The sequence below is a fragment of the Mchenga conophoros genome, linkage group LG13 (genome assembly GCF_057382185.1).
Source record: "Mchenga conophoros isolate Kocher_MC1m ecotype Shallow Benthic linkage group LG13, M_conophoros_male_GT1.1, whole genome shotgun sequence".
Classification (NCBI taxonomy): domain Eukaryota; kingdom Metazoa; phylum Chordata; class Actinopteri; order Cichliformes; family Cichlidae; genus Mchenga; species Mchenga conophoros.
Genome location: NC_140538.1, coordinates 10,132,424 through 10,147,003, shown reverse-complemented (window position 1 = coordinate 10,147,003; position 14,580 = coordinate 10,132,424). Strand labels below are relative to the sequence as shown.

General features: G+C 42.6%; 1 protein-coding gene across 4 annotated transcripts in view; it reads left to right on the top strand.

Annotated features, from left to right (window-relative positions):
• ccdc88ab (coiled-coil and HOOK domain protein 88ab) overlaps positions 1-9,638 on the top strand; it is a 63,830-nt gene extending 54,192 nt beyond the window's left edge. For 2 of the 4 annotated variants that reach the window (XM_085296341.1, XM_085296340.1), the window contains 7 exons: positions 758-835; positions 2,802-3,038; positions 3,160-3,213; positions 4,726-4,815; positions 5,169-5,449; positions 5,635-7,991; positions 8,630-9,638. In XM_085296341.1, the coding sequence (XP_085152467.1) occupies positions 758-835; positions 2,802-3,038; positions 3,160-3,213; positions 4,726-4,815; positions 5,169-5,449; positions 5,635-6,525 (1,631 nt within the window). In that variant the 3' untranslated portion in view covers positions 6,526-7,991; positions 8,630-9,638. Of the gene's footprint in view, positions 1-757; positions 836-2,801; positions 3,039-3,159; positions 3,214-4,010; positions 4,098-4,725; positions 4,816-5,168; positions 5,450-5,634; positions 7,992-8,629 lie in introns of all 4 variants that reach the window. The other 2 variants (XM_085296339.1, XM_085296342.1) reach the window with 2 other exon arrangements.
• The last annotated feature ends 4,942 nt before the right edge of the window (positions 9,639-14,580 follow it).

The following is a 14,580-nucleotide window of genomic DNA, read 5'->3' as shown; positions in this document are numbered from 1 at the left end:
ACAGCAGCTATAAACCTCTCATTCTTTGAGGTTCTTGGGAAAGTCTTTGCTGGAAACACTGTAGTGCTGTTTTTTGCTGTTAACCTGCCCCTTCTTGTTCTCCTGATTGCACCCTTTAATAATTTTCATCTTGTCGTCTCATCTAGGTGTGGAATGTGTTGTGTTGTGTACAGAATGTAATGCCTGGAAATAAGTTGAGAATGTAATATACAGTGGTCAAAACCATTAACATGAGAATGTGCGGATGATGCTGATTGTGTGCAGGAGACGGTGTGTGTTTTGCATAATGTGTGTCTGTTTTTCTATTGTTTACACAATGTAGTTTTATACAAAAGCCTGCCCTTAAATACAGAACATATAGAAAGTCAGTGGAAGGCATTTCAGTCCATCCAAAGGGCATCCAATAATGTGTGTGTGTGTGTATATTTTTAATAATATGGAGAGAATTTGTATAGATTGAAATACCTTACACTTGACTAACCATCTAATAGGCTCTCTAATATTATAATCCACATGTTTTTAAAGTCATATATTATAGTTGTTGTTGTGTCTGTTGCAGTGTTGTCTGTTGTCCAGTTAAGGTGTCCAGGAGCTCAGCTCTCTCTCCCCTGGTTCTGTTTGTGACAACATTAACCACATCCCTCTGTTCTGCCCTTCTTTTCTTTCTTTTCTTTTGCTTTTCCTTCACCTCCCTCCTGGTCTTACTCTGTCGCTCTCTTCCCTCCCTACCTGTCTGTCTCTGGCTGTGATCGGACAGCTATAAAAAGGTTGCCTTTCATGAGGAACAGATCCAAGGACAAAGACAAGGCCAAGGCCATCTACCGGCGCTCCATGTGTAAGATCTCTGTTAGCTGCCACGCTAGCCTTCATCTGCCTCCTCTCCCTCCTCTTGTCGCGCTAGGAGAAACAAAGGAGGAGCAGTCACTGATGTCAGGGTGGCGGTGGTGAGGGACTTCAGTTTTCAGTCACATCTGCAGAATTCAGTGTTTAAAACTCCAGAGTTTTATCATCCATGTTTTAGAGATGTCTGCAAAGGACCTACCAGAGGATCAATTTTTAAATTCTTTATAGAATTTATCCCATCCCCCTGCTGCTCTGCTATACCTGGTGACATCAGTGACTTGTCCTTAAAATTTTTTCCTAGTAATCCCCACCCATCCCATCACTTCTGCCGCCACGTCTGCCGCCGCCACTTTCTCCTGTAGAGTATCTTCCAAGTCTTTACTCACTTTCCTCTCACTATTTGCAGATGAATGATTAACACAACCTTAACACTAACTTTAGTGTTTGTTAGGGCTAAACTATAGGAACAGTGGTGATTTATTTTTTTTCTGTTTTGTTTCATTTTCACCTCTGGACCAAAACCATGTCATTTGGTCACTTACAGTAATGTGCAATGGGCAGCTTTCTTGTGTGCTTTGTGGTTTTATTTTGTTTGTGTATGCTGAATGAAAGGCCGTGTGTGTGTGTGTGAGAGAGAGAGGGTGTGTGTTCAGGTGAGACAGCGGGAAAGACTGTGGGTTTGCCTTTCATGCGCCTGAGAAATGTGTGCTCCCGTCTTTGATTACAGCATGACAAAGAAAATCACTAAGTGCTTGATCATCGCTCGCACTCACCATGGAGGACTTGAAATGGAGCCTTTATTCTGTCTCTCTCCCTCCGTCTGTCTCTCTCTCTTCTCTGTCAGCGTGCTGCATTTCAGATCTTATTCTGCTGACATGGGCTTGCCTCGCTCTGATTTATTTATTTTTGTGTGTGTGTGTGTGTGTGTGTGTGTGTGTGCACAGCACCACCGCCGTCGCTCAGAGCAGCTTTGCATGTTTCCATGCTTCTTCTTCGCTGTCGGCTCAGTAATCAAAGTGCATAGAGACGGTCAGGGATGTCAAAAAGTGTCTGGCTGTGACCGACCGTGCACTTTGGTTGATATGTTGTTGGCTTTTAAAATATTATTATTATAATGCTGTATGCCTGCAAGTGCATTGAGTTTTAAAAGGCTTGGACCTGTTATTCTATAGCATGAATTTATTATTGAATATTGACTTATATCCACTGATAATTATAGTCTAGATCTGCCCTGTCAGAGTCCTTCGAGAAGCAAGTCTCAGCACTGGGTAGCCATTTTGAAAAGCCTCTGTACAGATGTTTATTGCTATCATCTAAATGAAAGCCGAGAGAAGTTATAGTTCTGTCTGTGCACAGTTTCAAAACGTTACAGCTTTGCTAATGGCTCAGTGCTGACACAACTTCTCACATGATCTGTGCTCTTCTCGTTTCAGCACAGCCAATTCATGATACAGTATTACAGCGCATCTTTGCTAAGATAATGAATATGAGATGTGCTTTTCTTATATGAAACTTAAACATGATTGGCTAATGTATTTTCCATTTTGTCAGTTGATTTGCTCTGCTGGGGCAGCAGCGGGATAACCGCCACCTTTGCTTTTACAGAATCCTTTTAGATTATTGAAGGATTCTTTGAGGCCACGTCTGTTTCCTGTAATGTCTCTAGGCACATTCCCAATGGTAACTTAGCCTTTGTCTCCAAGAGGGACCTAGATGAGTGTCTTGTGTACAAAAAAATGTTGTAAAAAAATCTTTGCAAGGTTGTTCTTCCATCGTAAGCATATTTTAGCGACCAGTTTCTCTGATTTTAGTTTGCCTTTAAAGTCTAGATGGATTAAATTGAGACTTCTGTAAGATAAAATGGCTATAAATCCTGAGCCATTACTTGAGGTAAGATTATATGTATTAAAATGTCTAATCTCAGTTTTTTTTTCTTCATGCCAACCCATCCATCCTAGCTATGAATGACCTGCTTCAGACCATGGCAATGGCAGGTGGTCCTGAGGCTCAGTGGGCGGGCAGCAGTGAGAATCTAGACGGGGCTGAAGCCGGAGATGCCAACATGACGGGCAGCAGCAGGCGCAGCGGGCAGCGCATGAAGGAACTCGCCTTTTCCACCAATGCCATTGATTGTGCCACCCTCACCCTGCCTAGTTCAAGTCACAGTAGAGCCAAGCACAGGCTTCAGGTCAAAGGTCAGGATGCCTGTTTGTGGAAATACATTGTGTTAATTTCCTCATTGCATTTAGTTGACGAAATTTGTTCAGAACAGAGTGAAAAGAAGCCGTAGCATGACTGCACCCTTTATCTCAACAGACAATGCCTCCTGCGAGGATGTCGCCGGCTCATTGGATGATCCCAAGAGTCAAGGTAGAGTAAAGCTTCACACGACATCAGCACGAAACTGTGTCAAAGAAAAGCGCCTGCAGTCTCTCAGCACCAGGCTGGAATCTAACGGCCCCTTAAACAAGAAATGAGGGGGGGAAAAAACAGGTCATGTCCTCAGGAGTCCCACTGATAATCTTTGGGCTGCCTTCCTGCACTTTGATTAAGCTTGATTTAGAGTTAGATGGGAGCAAAAGAGACGGGGAGAGGGAGACAGATCAGCCTTTGCTGAAAGCAGGATTGACTTTAATACAGGCGCTAGGGTGTTATCCAGGGCAGTTAATCTGGATCCAGGCAACACTTGATCAGGTCTGTGTCGCTTTAATGTAGATGACCCAGTTGCTAAACAGCCACAAAACTACTGGCACACATTCCTTAAGTTAGGTCTACAGACAGATTTCTCTTGTTGTGCTTGAGTGCTGCAAACATCTGCACTTTTGATGGTCAATAAACTGGTTCCACAGGATATTGTTCCCAGAATGAGAGAGAGAGACTATAGTGAGACTCATTTCCCACCTCATCACTGTAATGGTTGAAGGACGCCCAGTCTCACTCACACACCGGATGTTGCTCAGAATGTATGAGCCATTAGGTCATCGGATGTTGTAGACACTAATGGTAGTTTGAGACGTGTATTGATTTTTTCCCCCCTCCCCCAGACTCTGTAAAAAAAATTTTGTTTCCATCTGCGTTTCATTAAACTTTATTATTTTTGAGCAGTATTGAGTTGTCATGTTACCCTTTAGGTGTGTTGCATTGTATTTTTTTTTTTTTGTTATCAGGGCCACAGAGGTATATGTCTCCCTGCCATTTGAATCGTTGTGCTGTTGGTCTGAGCGCTGTGTGCAGAGTGTCCTGTAGCATCTGTAGTAAGTGACAGTTACTCAGGACTGAGGATCACTGTGGGGCCACAAGCAATCCGCTGGTTTCTGACTCTGATACTGATCTGTAACATTGGGGTTGATTTGAAATTCTAATTTGGTGTCAAGCATGTCGTGAAAACCGGTTTGAGATGATTTCACGGTCACTGGTTTTCAGTTGGGGCTGTCCCTGTCAGCACTGGAAAGAGCAAGTTCATGTTGTCTTCACACCTTTCCTTTTACTCTTTGTCTTCCTTCTCAGTTCCTAACATGGCCTGTCATTTCCTCTTTAATTACTAACAGACTCACACTTGTATCGTCAGTCACTTCCCCTTTATTGGTGGGAAATCGTTCCTTATATTTGGGTGTCCCTGCCGTCTCTGTCAGTAGTTCCTTTGTTTATTGAATGGACATATTGGGGCTGCAGCCTGGCATTGAGCCACCTTTCCTGTCCCTCTGCCTGGCATGTGCCATCTGCTCCCCCAGCAGGAGACGTTCTGTCAGGGTGTTGGCGTCCGTATACGTGTTACTCCTCGCGTTGGTGCATGTTGGTGTGGATACATGTAAGCGTGTACAGATATAAATCCTAACTGTGAATGTATGTGTGCATGTGTCTTACCTCTCGTCCCTTACCCAGCCGCCAGACCCTCCAGTCTTCATAGCAACAGGACCACCAGTAGTAATAGTAACAATAACTCCCACCTCACTTCTCCTCTGGAGGGCAAAGGTATGCTCCTCCTTTCCTCTTCCTCTGCTCCTATCCACTTGTTACTCTTGTCTTCTTCTTTTGCTCCCTTTCATCTCGTTTCTCTCATCATTTCTCAAAAAATTAATTTTTTTTTCTCGCGCAAAAATGTGATCAAGTTGGTTTGGTTCAACTTTAAGCCATTCTCTTTTCTTCATTGGGTAGAAAGCAATAAGTCATGATGGTAATAAAATTAGATCTGAGTTAAATTATGAGATTGTTTTTTCAATATAATGCTTTTTAAATTGCATGGTGTGTTCTGAAAGTGTGGGGTAGTCTGATCACTACTAATGCAATCAGAAATCTTGTAATCCATGCCTCCCCTCGTCCTGCAGGCACATTGAACGGCAGTCTGAGCAGGCCTCACAGCGAGAGCAGCGGCGAGTTCAGCCTGAGTCTGGACCAGGAGGTGTGGTCCAGCAGCGGCAGCAGCCCCGTCCAGCAGCCCACCTCCTCACACTCCTCCCACCAGAGCCCCCTGCAGCTGCGCAGATCTCTTGACCCATCCGCCGCCGCGGGCAGCGCGGTCCAGTCCCAGATCAGGAAGACGGGATCCCCAGGGAACGAGGTGCTTTCCCTGCAGCAGTTCCTGGATGAGGGTATTGATCCTGCAGAGGTGAGGCCTGAAATTCTGCTATAAGTGCTGTTCTTAGATTTATTGGATTACAGCCTACATATGAAGTGGACTAAAATCGAACATGTTCTTCTTTATTAGTCAGTTCAGATAACGTTTGGAGTTGGACGTGAATTGTTTCCATTGTTATTTGTTCTGTCCTTAATGCTGTTTGCTGTCTTTTGTAGTCTGGCAGTCAGGAGAACCTCACTGTAGACTCTCCTCGCCTCTCCACCTCCTCTGAGCACGGCCAGAAAGAACGCACTGTCACAAAGGGCCGGGGCATACTGCGCTCGTCCAGCGGGAAGGCAGCAGCAGTCAGCGCTGACCGGCCTCCGAGGTCTTCCGGACAACCAGGACGCCCTTCCCTGCGGAAGGCCGAGAGCACACGGGTGAAAGGCTCCGCCCCAATCCGCGCCAGCCTGTCTTCACAGGGCAAAGCGACCTCTGTCTCCGAACGGCTCGATTCAGCCTCCTCCACCCTGCCCCGGGCCAGCAGTGTCATCTCCACTGCTGAAGGTACCACACGGCGTACCAGCATCCACGACCTGCTGTCCAAGGACAACCGGCAGCCCGTTTCGGTTGACGCTCCTGCTGCTGCTGCTTCCACCAGGGCTGGGCTACGCTCGCAGCCCACACCCAGTGAGTACCACCCCAACAGCACCAACCTTAAGGGACCCCTCACCACCATCACCCCCATGCCCAAGTCAGTCAGCTTACCTTGCAATAGCTCGGAGGACCCCGACCTCTCCACCCTTGAGTCTTTCCTCGGCCCTTCCTTCACTGTAGAATCTGTATTCATGGACTCCATCTTTAGTGAGTCAGCAGACAAAAACCTCCCCTTCCTTTCTCTTAACCCCACCTTAGTCAGCAACATCAGCGGGCCTCCTGTTACAAATAAGACCCACCCTCCTCCTGTGCCGCATCACATTCGCACCCAAAACCAGACCCCCCACAGCCAATCAAACGGCCAGGTGAGATCCAGCGAGGGTGTTGATCAGAGTTGTGTAAATAATCCGGATCAGTCACTGAGCCCAGAGGAGAGGGAGTCTCTGTGGTACGAGTACGGCTGTATCTAAATGACGGGGAGGTTTCTGGTTTGCTGATTTTAATACTTGACTTGAAGAGGGAGGAACAAAAGGATGGATAAAGAGCAAAGCCATTTCCTCTGCATGTATTTGTCAGAGTACTGTCTGTCTCTGTGTGGTGTATGTGGGTCATTTTTCCCTGTTTGCTATGGTGCTGATTGGTGACTTTACTTTCATTTTTAATATTTTTTTAACCCCCATTTTCTTTTCTATGATGCGGGACTTTGACTGTTCTTCCGTCCAATACCCTTTCACACATTATTTTTACCTCATCAGATAAGTTTTACCTGGCTAACATTATACTATTATCTGCTGCAGTGAGGTGATACATTTTATCTTGGGAATGAGAAGAAATAGAGAATTATCTAAAGCTTTCATGTGAGGCCAGAACACACAGAGCAAGTCGGTTCAAGTCACACCAGGAATCATAAAAACAGCAGGAAAAGCTTTTTTTTTTTTTTTTTTTTTATAATGAGCATAATGAGCAAAGCATTCTGGGGCAATTTCTACATAGTAAAGTCAGATAATAGGTTCACTTTGCATTTTCTGTTTATTATGGTGATTCTTGGCAAGTCCCACTTTTCACCTCCTAAATTGCATGGCTTTGTTTTGTCTGTTTGACCTGAAACTTTCATTTGGATTGCTGTGATCAAAATGGTTTTCATCAGTTTGTTTCTTATGATGGTGTGTGCTGTTTGTTTTTTACATTTGATATCTTTTCTGTTTTTCTTTGCTGTGTACACGTTCACTGGAGTGTTTGCTCCCCTCTGCAAATGGATTAATATGATCTGGTGGATCTAAGCTGACCTCCTGGGCTGGTGACAAAATGATGAAGCTTCATTCCCAAAACAATCAGGGCGGCATTTTTAGTTTGAAACGTGAAAGTTGACGGAGAGGACACAGAATACAGCATGGCAATAGTGATTTGGTTTCACGCAGTTTATGATTGTTTGGGGGTATTTTAATTATTTTTTTTAGAACGTGGAGTTGATACTGTAAGTTGATTCATTTGAGGTTGTTTTGTGAATGAAGCGAACATCATTCCTTTTGGTATTTTCTCCTGACACGCCACAAGTTGGATAACTTGAGGTGATATTTGAGACTGACCTATCTTGTATAGACTGCTATCATTAAGTTATAATCAAAGACGAGCACTACATGTTGTGCCAATACTAGTTGAACTGCCTGTATCTACGTCCTTATTTATTTCTGCTTTTGTACTCTTTAGTTGCTGTTTTGAAGTTGCTATATTGTATTTATCTTGATTCAAAGTATCCGCAGGTATGAAGTAAATGAAAATGGTCTGTCATCACTCTGCAGATGTAACATAAGCGTTGCCTTTGTCCTACAGATGTGGAGGGCAGAAAGTCTAAAAGCAGGAGCGGGGAGCCGCAGCAAAGCTGCTAAACCCTGTCCCCCCCACCCTCGTCTGTCTGCTACCATGCTGTGAGCGCGTGGTGAGTGAGCGAGCGGGAGGAAAAGGGGGAGGGTGGGGTCAGTCTTGTCTCCATGGGAACCTAAAACATGGTGTAACAGATGTCGTCCATCCTGCTGTGCGCTTGCTTTCCCCTGCTTCTCTAAGCTGTTACCCTTCTCCCTCACTGTCCTGTCCATCCCCTCACTGTCACTGTGGTGCCAAACGCCTGTTCAAGGAGCCTGATGAGACCCGTCTGCATGGCATATGGGCCATTTTACCGTGTAGCTCTCAGTGTATGCTGCTTCCCCCCCCCCCCCCCTGGATCTCAAATCCCTCGACAAGACGAGCCATTCGGCTCCAGCAGCTCACCGTTTCCCACTCCTTCATAAAGCATCTCATGCTGTTGGCGACTGCTGAGTGAAGAAGTCGGTGTTTGCAGGCTGCTTATTGTTGCTGCATGGCTTTGGTGTAGCGCTCAAATCCTTCCCTCTTGCATGTAGATCCAGGCGTCCTTCTGTGTTCCCTTGTCACGTCTCTGTCTTTGCTGGTACAGCTTCTGATCTCTAACTTTCTCCTTTGTCTGTTTTCCATCTCCTTTCCTTCTTTTATTTTTCTCAACTTTCTTGTCATCTTTCTTTTCCTATTCTCTCTACTCCTCTTTGCTTGCTTGGGACTCAGAGAAAGGTGGCCTTGGAGCTGTGTGTCTGAAGCCTAGTAGGGTGAATCTGCTGAGACCGTCTACAGTGAGAAAAGATTGTAAAAGCCTGTCTCACCCCCCCCCCCCCCTTTTTTTTTTAACCCAGGACACTTCAGTAGAGAAAAGTGGCTTCCTTCTCTGTTTTCTTCTTTCTTCCTTGAATCAAGGAAACAACTTAAAATTATTAGAAAATGTTACAGTGACAGTTTTTATTTGTTTTCTTTCCACTAAGACTCCAATGGCAGATTGCACTGCCACGTGTCCTTCAGTGTGACGGACAGTTAGACATGCACTAGTGTCTGTGGACTAAAATTAAAGTGCCAGTGTTCACACAACAGCCAACAGGGCAACCTTGAACCAGTGAGACAGACCTTCTTCTGCCCAGTGCCATGGTCATAAAACATTTTGTAACTGGGCAGAATGCACAAACAAAGACAACATGAAGCATGTCCGAAGAATCACAATCTGCATGGAGCAATCAGTCAATCATCCCGCTTCCTTTATCCAATCAAAGAGAACAGTGTTCAATGGAAACATGCCAGGATGCCAAATGGACTCGGACAGGAAGCCATGACAGCTTGATTGAGTGAAGGTAGTGTGAGAGAGAAGTAGAGACTTATCATGGGAGTGTTTCAGGTCACCTATAAGGCAGAGACACACCCTGAGAAAAACCCTACATGTAGTTCATCTTCACCCTTCATTTTCATTTCACCAAATGGCACTGAAGCATCTCATTTATCACTTCCATTGCTGCTCTAATCCAGAGAATAACTGTAAAAGCACAGTCTTTACATTCTAAAAAGACACTCCGTAAGGAAGCGTTTAATAAATCTGTCTGAAGTATAGGTGACCTGCGACCTGCCCAGTGCAAACGGAGCATGTGCAGACTTCTGTTGTGTTGAACATGTTGGCAGTGATGAGACCCAGTGTTTTCCTCCTTTTCCACTTTTACATGAATTCATTTGATGTAATTAAAATTCATCAAGACTACCTGTGTGCGCTCTTGGTTTGTGTGTGCATGTGTATATATAGTCGGGGTACTCTGTTATGAGAGTGTAGTCTAATACAACAGCGCTGCAGTGTGAATCGTGTTGGAGTTCTATTTGAGCTACTGTTTGTGGTCCTTTCCTTTTTCAAAGGTGAAACACAGCAACTCAAATGTAGTTCTTGCAGTACTTGGTTGTTTATCTTACTGCTGAATTACTCTTGATTTCTGAGTTATTACATTTAAGCAGAATTGGTGTGTGAGTAACTTTACACAGTCAGATTTAAATACCCCAAATATGTATAAAATAGCCAGTGCAATAGCTGGTGTAGTGTAACGTTAATTTGTAACTTTAGTAGATACGCATAGTTAAAAGTTAATGCAGTCTAGTACTGAAGTGCTGCAATAAATTTTACCATCATGATGTAGGCATGAAGGGAATAATTATGTAACAGACTTTGTTATAAAATATCCATTAATGGATAAAATGACGAGAAAGGAAGGGCTGCCTTTGTATAGAGGAGAGATATTAACGTCTTCACATGCAGCCAACTTCAAACCATCAAGTCAGTGATGGAATCGAACCTCATCCAGGCTCACTGATGGGAGAAGGATGACCAGGAGTCAGAGGTATGGTTCTTAAAGGCAAGTTGCGTATTTTCTGCTGCAAGCAGTAGTTAAAATGTTCTGCAGCGTGCTTGCAAATGATCCCTTCTTGCTTATACTGATCATTTAAAAAAAGCCTCTAATTTTCTCTGAAAATAGAACATTGTGTTTGTCTCCCAGGGCCCATTTAACTTTAAAATATGCATGAAGACTGGACTTTGTTCCCTAATAGGCACATGGGAGGCGATGTAGGCTGAATAAAGGGATGGATGGTACAGAAATGGATGAACCAATATATTCTGTAATTTCATGTTACCTTTAACTACCAATAGACCTTAGAGTGGGTTGGGTAATGAACACATTTTAACCAATGTAAGTAACTTGCTATTAATCTCATTGCAGGCACAGTTTTCTCCAGTTATATATTAACATTGTTTATATTGCAAAATGTTTTTACATTAACAGTAAAGCTTTGAATAAAAAAAAAAACACACTTTTTTAATGTATGTTTATTAACTGTATGGTCATGCAAAAATCCAGCATCCAATTGAAACTCTGACATATGTTTCCCCCCCCCCCCCCCCTTTTTTTTTTTATTGTAAGGTTACAATGCAATAAATTCACTTTCAAGGGGCACATAAAAGCTAAGGCTTTTGCTAATCTTTTAAGCATTTTAAAGCGATTTAACATCACTTGATTTTAACATCTCAGCCTTTTCATAACCTTGAGGATGCAAATAACATAGGTTTCCATTTCTTTATCAAGTAAACAGTGAAAAATTACCAGAAAGTAGACATGCATATTTCTTTCATTTGTAAAACTGCATATATAGTGTTGCTGTTAAAGATTGTGGTTTTTAAATTATCCTCTTTAAACATCTGTTTTAAGCCTTTCACAAATCTTTTCAGCTCCTCGGTTCACTCGGGTACACTCTTAACACATTTCACACATTTGCCAAAGTATTTGGAGAACCTGACTGCTGAACACAATAGGACTTTTGAAAGAATTCAAATGCAGGAAAGCTACTTAAAGTATAGGGAATCATTATTCTCTTATATGCATTTGGTGCTTTTTCCAAAGTTAATCTGTGCCCTAAAGTGATCAAACAGCTGATTTATCCAACAGCTGACATCAGCCAAGGAGAAATACGGATTATATGTGGTGTGACAGAAACTGGAAAACTGAGAAACCAAAACTAGATCTTCCGGTCTTTAATATTCTAGGTAAGGGTTCAAAAATTGAACGACTCACAGGTAAGTTTATACTTAACGTCGAAAAAAAGATTCTTTGAAACTGCATTAATTATAAAATTTGGACCATGTTAAAGTTGCTTTGTGAAAGTGGATATTTCTAAAATCATCTTACGCACTGTTTAGATCCATCGTAACTTGCTACTAGCAGTCCCTGTCTTGGCTTGTTGTTGCCATCTGCAATTAAGCAAAACATGAGAAATATCTAATTTTTAAGGTTAATTATGAGCAAAGAAAGTGGAGATGAAATTTAAAGTGTATATTTTTTCCATAATATTTTTTACTAAACACACCCAATTCAAAGTAACCAGGTAAGCATATGCACAACCCAAAATCTCATGCTCTTAGCTCTGGTTCATGTAAGTTAATATTTTATGAGCATAGAAGCTCTAGCCATTTCCTGTTCAAACCTTCTGTTTGTGAGGGGCAGCCAATCAGGAAAAAAAGCTACCCCCTAAGACCCGAACTCTTCCACGACATGCATTTTTAATTTCTCTTTGATATTTGGGCATATTGGGGCCCGATGAATGTAAAAACAAAGAATTACCAGATTTTTATTTTTTTTTAACCTTATTTTTGTTTTTAAGAAAAGAGCAATTTTGATAGAACAGTAGCAGTATGTCCTCATAAGTGGATATCAGGCCCTTGTAGAGCAAAATTGAGTATTTTAGTCTAAATAACCCAAAATGTGTTGTCCACATATGTGGACGCCAGGTCCTAGGAGGTTAAAGGAGGGGGACAGGACAGAATTGTTTTAACATCAATGATGGCTCACTTGCAGCCTAACAAAAGCAGACCAGAGGTGAGTGCAAGGGCCCTAAAATAGTCAAAACTTAAAGGAATTCAGCCTTTAATATTTTTGGTTTTGCCTGAGCTTTCTCGGCTACAGCATATCAAAATATTTGAGTCTAGTTTGGTTTTGTCATAATTGACCAAAAAAAAAAGCTTGATGTCAACTGTCCAAATACTCTGGCAAACTCTGATAAATTCTCCTCCTTCTAAGATAGTCGTTAAAGCCTAACTGTATTTTCCCCATTCCATTTAAACATTCTCATAAGCGTGGAAACGAGTGCACACACATACATACACGCGCACACACACAGACACACACAATGAAAGAAAAGCATCTCATCAACAAACAACTGAGCACAAATGGAACTACTGAACCATACAAAACATCACAGTTTCAGTACTGGTTTTACAACGCTTCATTGTGGTGCAAAAAGTGGGAGGAGACACAGTTTTCATGGCATGTCAGATATGTCCACAGCACAGGCGCTTGATACAGTAGGCTGGGGCTCACATATGATTTAAATGTATTTACTTTTTCTTTTTTCTACAGTCTGTTTACCGTGTTAGCGCACAGATATGCGATGGTCCGAAGCTTCGATGTGGTTTCTGCTCTTAGGTGACCACCAGCAACAGGACGGGTGGTGCATGAGTTACTATTAAGCGGCGCCGCACGGGACAGGACAGATAGCAAGCCTCACCCCTCCACTGGTACAAAGTCACACACTCACAAAGTTTCTACGACACAGTGCTGCAAAGTTTAACCACTGAAACACAGATATGGGTTTTTTTTGTCCTCCTAAAAGGCAGAATCTTTGATCTCATGTGCTTTCATGATGTGAATTCCAAAAATATTTAACAAGAAGAAATCTTTATCCCAACATTTCAGTGATCTGTGTGTGAGGGGATGAATCTCCATTCAATTCAAACCCTTAATATTTTTAACCTCTGCATAAAACAAATGGAAAATATCAAAGATTAGATCAAAACACTAACAGCTACAACATTTACAACAGAATCTGACAAAAAAAACAAAACTAAACGGGGCCAAATTCACTGACTGCAGTTGATCAGCGACGGTCCCAGAGCCCTCTAGCCAGTGTAGCCCTCTTCCCATCGTGCCTTTTTTAAAATTTCCTCCTGTCCATTCCCTCGGCTGCATTCCTTTTTAAACATGCTTTTTTTTTTTTTTTTTTTTTTTTTTTTTTTAAATAATGCCAGGACTTCACACAGAAGTACAGCAAGCCAAGACTGACAATATACAAATTATTTCAAGAACACAATCAGAACAAGAGACAGGCATAAGGGTGACATCATCATCATCACACGTCGTGGTGCTACTAAGATGGTAGTACGAACTGGTTAGCGAAGGTCACGACAAATGTGGAGATTGTAAAAGGGAAGGAATGATGAAAGTAGAGTGGCAGAGGTAGGGTGAGAGGGAAGGATTTTGGCAAGCATAACCTGAAGTTGCAGAAAGGTTCACTCCCTCAGAAGAGCGACCACAACAGCATCGAGTCTTAAGTGTCTGTGCAAAAACAGTACAGGCCATCAGAGAGTTAAGATAAATCATGCTTCACATCAAATACACACATACACACAGACACAAACAAAACGAAACTAAAGAGTTAGATTGAGAGCATCCATGCTTTCAGACCAGGTAGTTTAGAGACGTGAGGAGCTTTAGACTTTGACCAATGGCGCTGCCTAGTGTTCCAATGCACACAGGGCAGACAGATGGAGGCCTTCTGCAACTTCAGGATGAGCTGGCCTGGATGCCGTGTCTAAAGCTCAGGAGAGGCTCCACCTCAAAGGCTGGAGCACAGGGACTGTGTGTGTGTGTGTGTGTGTGTGTGTGTGTGTGTGTGTGTGTGTGTATATGCATGTTGCATGTGAATATGTTTGTATTTACAACACGGGACCAAATAAAACGAGAAAAAAAAAAGCCGAAAACACCATCACACTCATCTTCAGCTCCCCTACCTACACCTCAGAAGTAAATCATGCCTCCCTCCACCCCCTTTTGTCCTATATAAATATCCATTTATACACAATTCTGTTAAATAAAAACCCTCTTGATTAAAAATGATTATTTTTTCCAACACAAAATACTTTAAAACAGTATCCCTCATTCAGGAGATAAAACGTTTTTCAGAATACATATTACAAAAAGACAAAATAAAAATAAAGGTCCCTTCAGTAACACCTGAACCCCCTTAAAACATCGTGTGCAGATACTCAAATCTGACGCTTAAATCTGGTGTTAAATTCTAATATTAGTTGCTCCCGTTCCCATAAACCC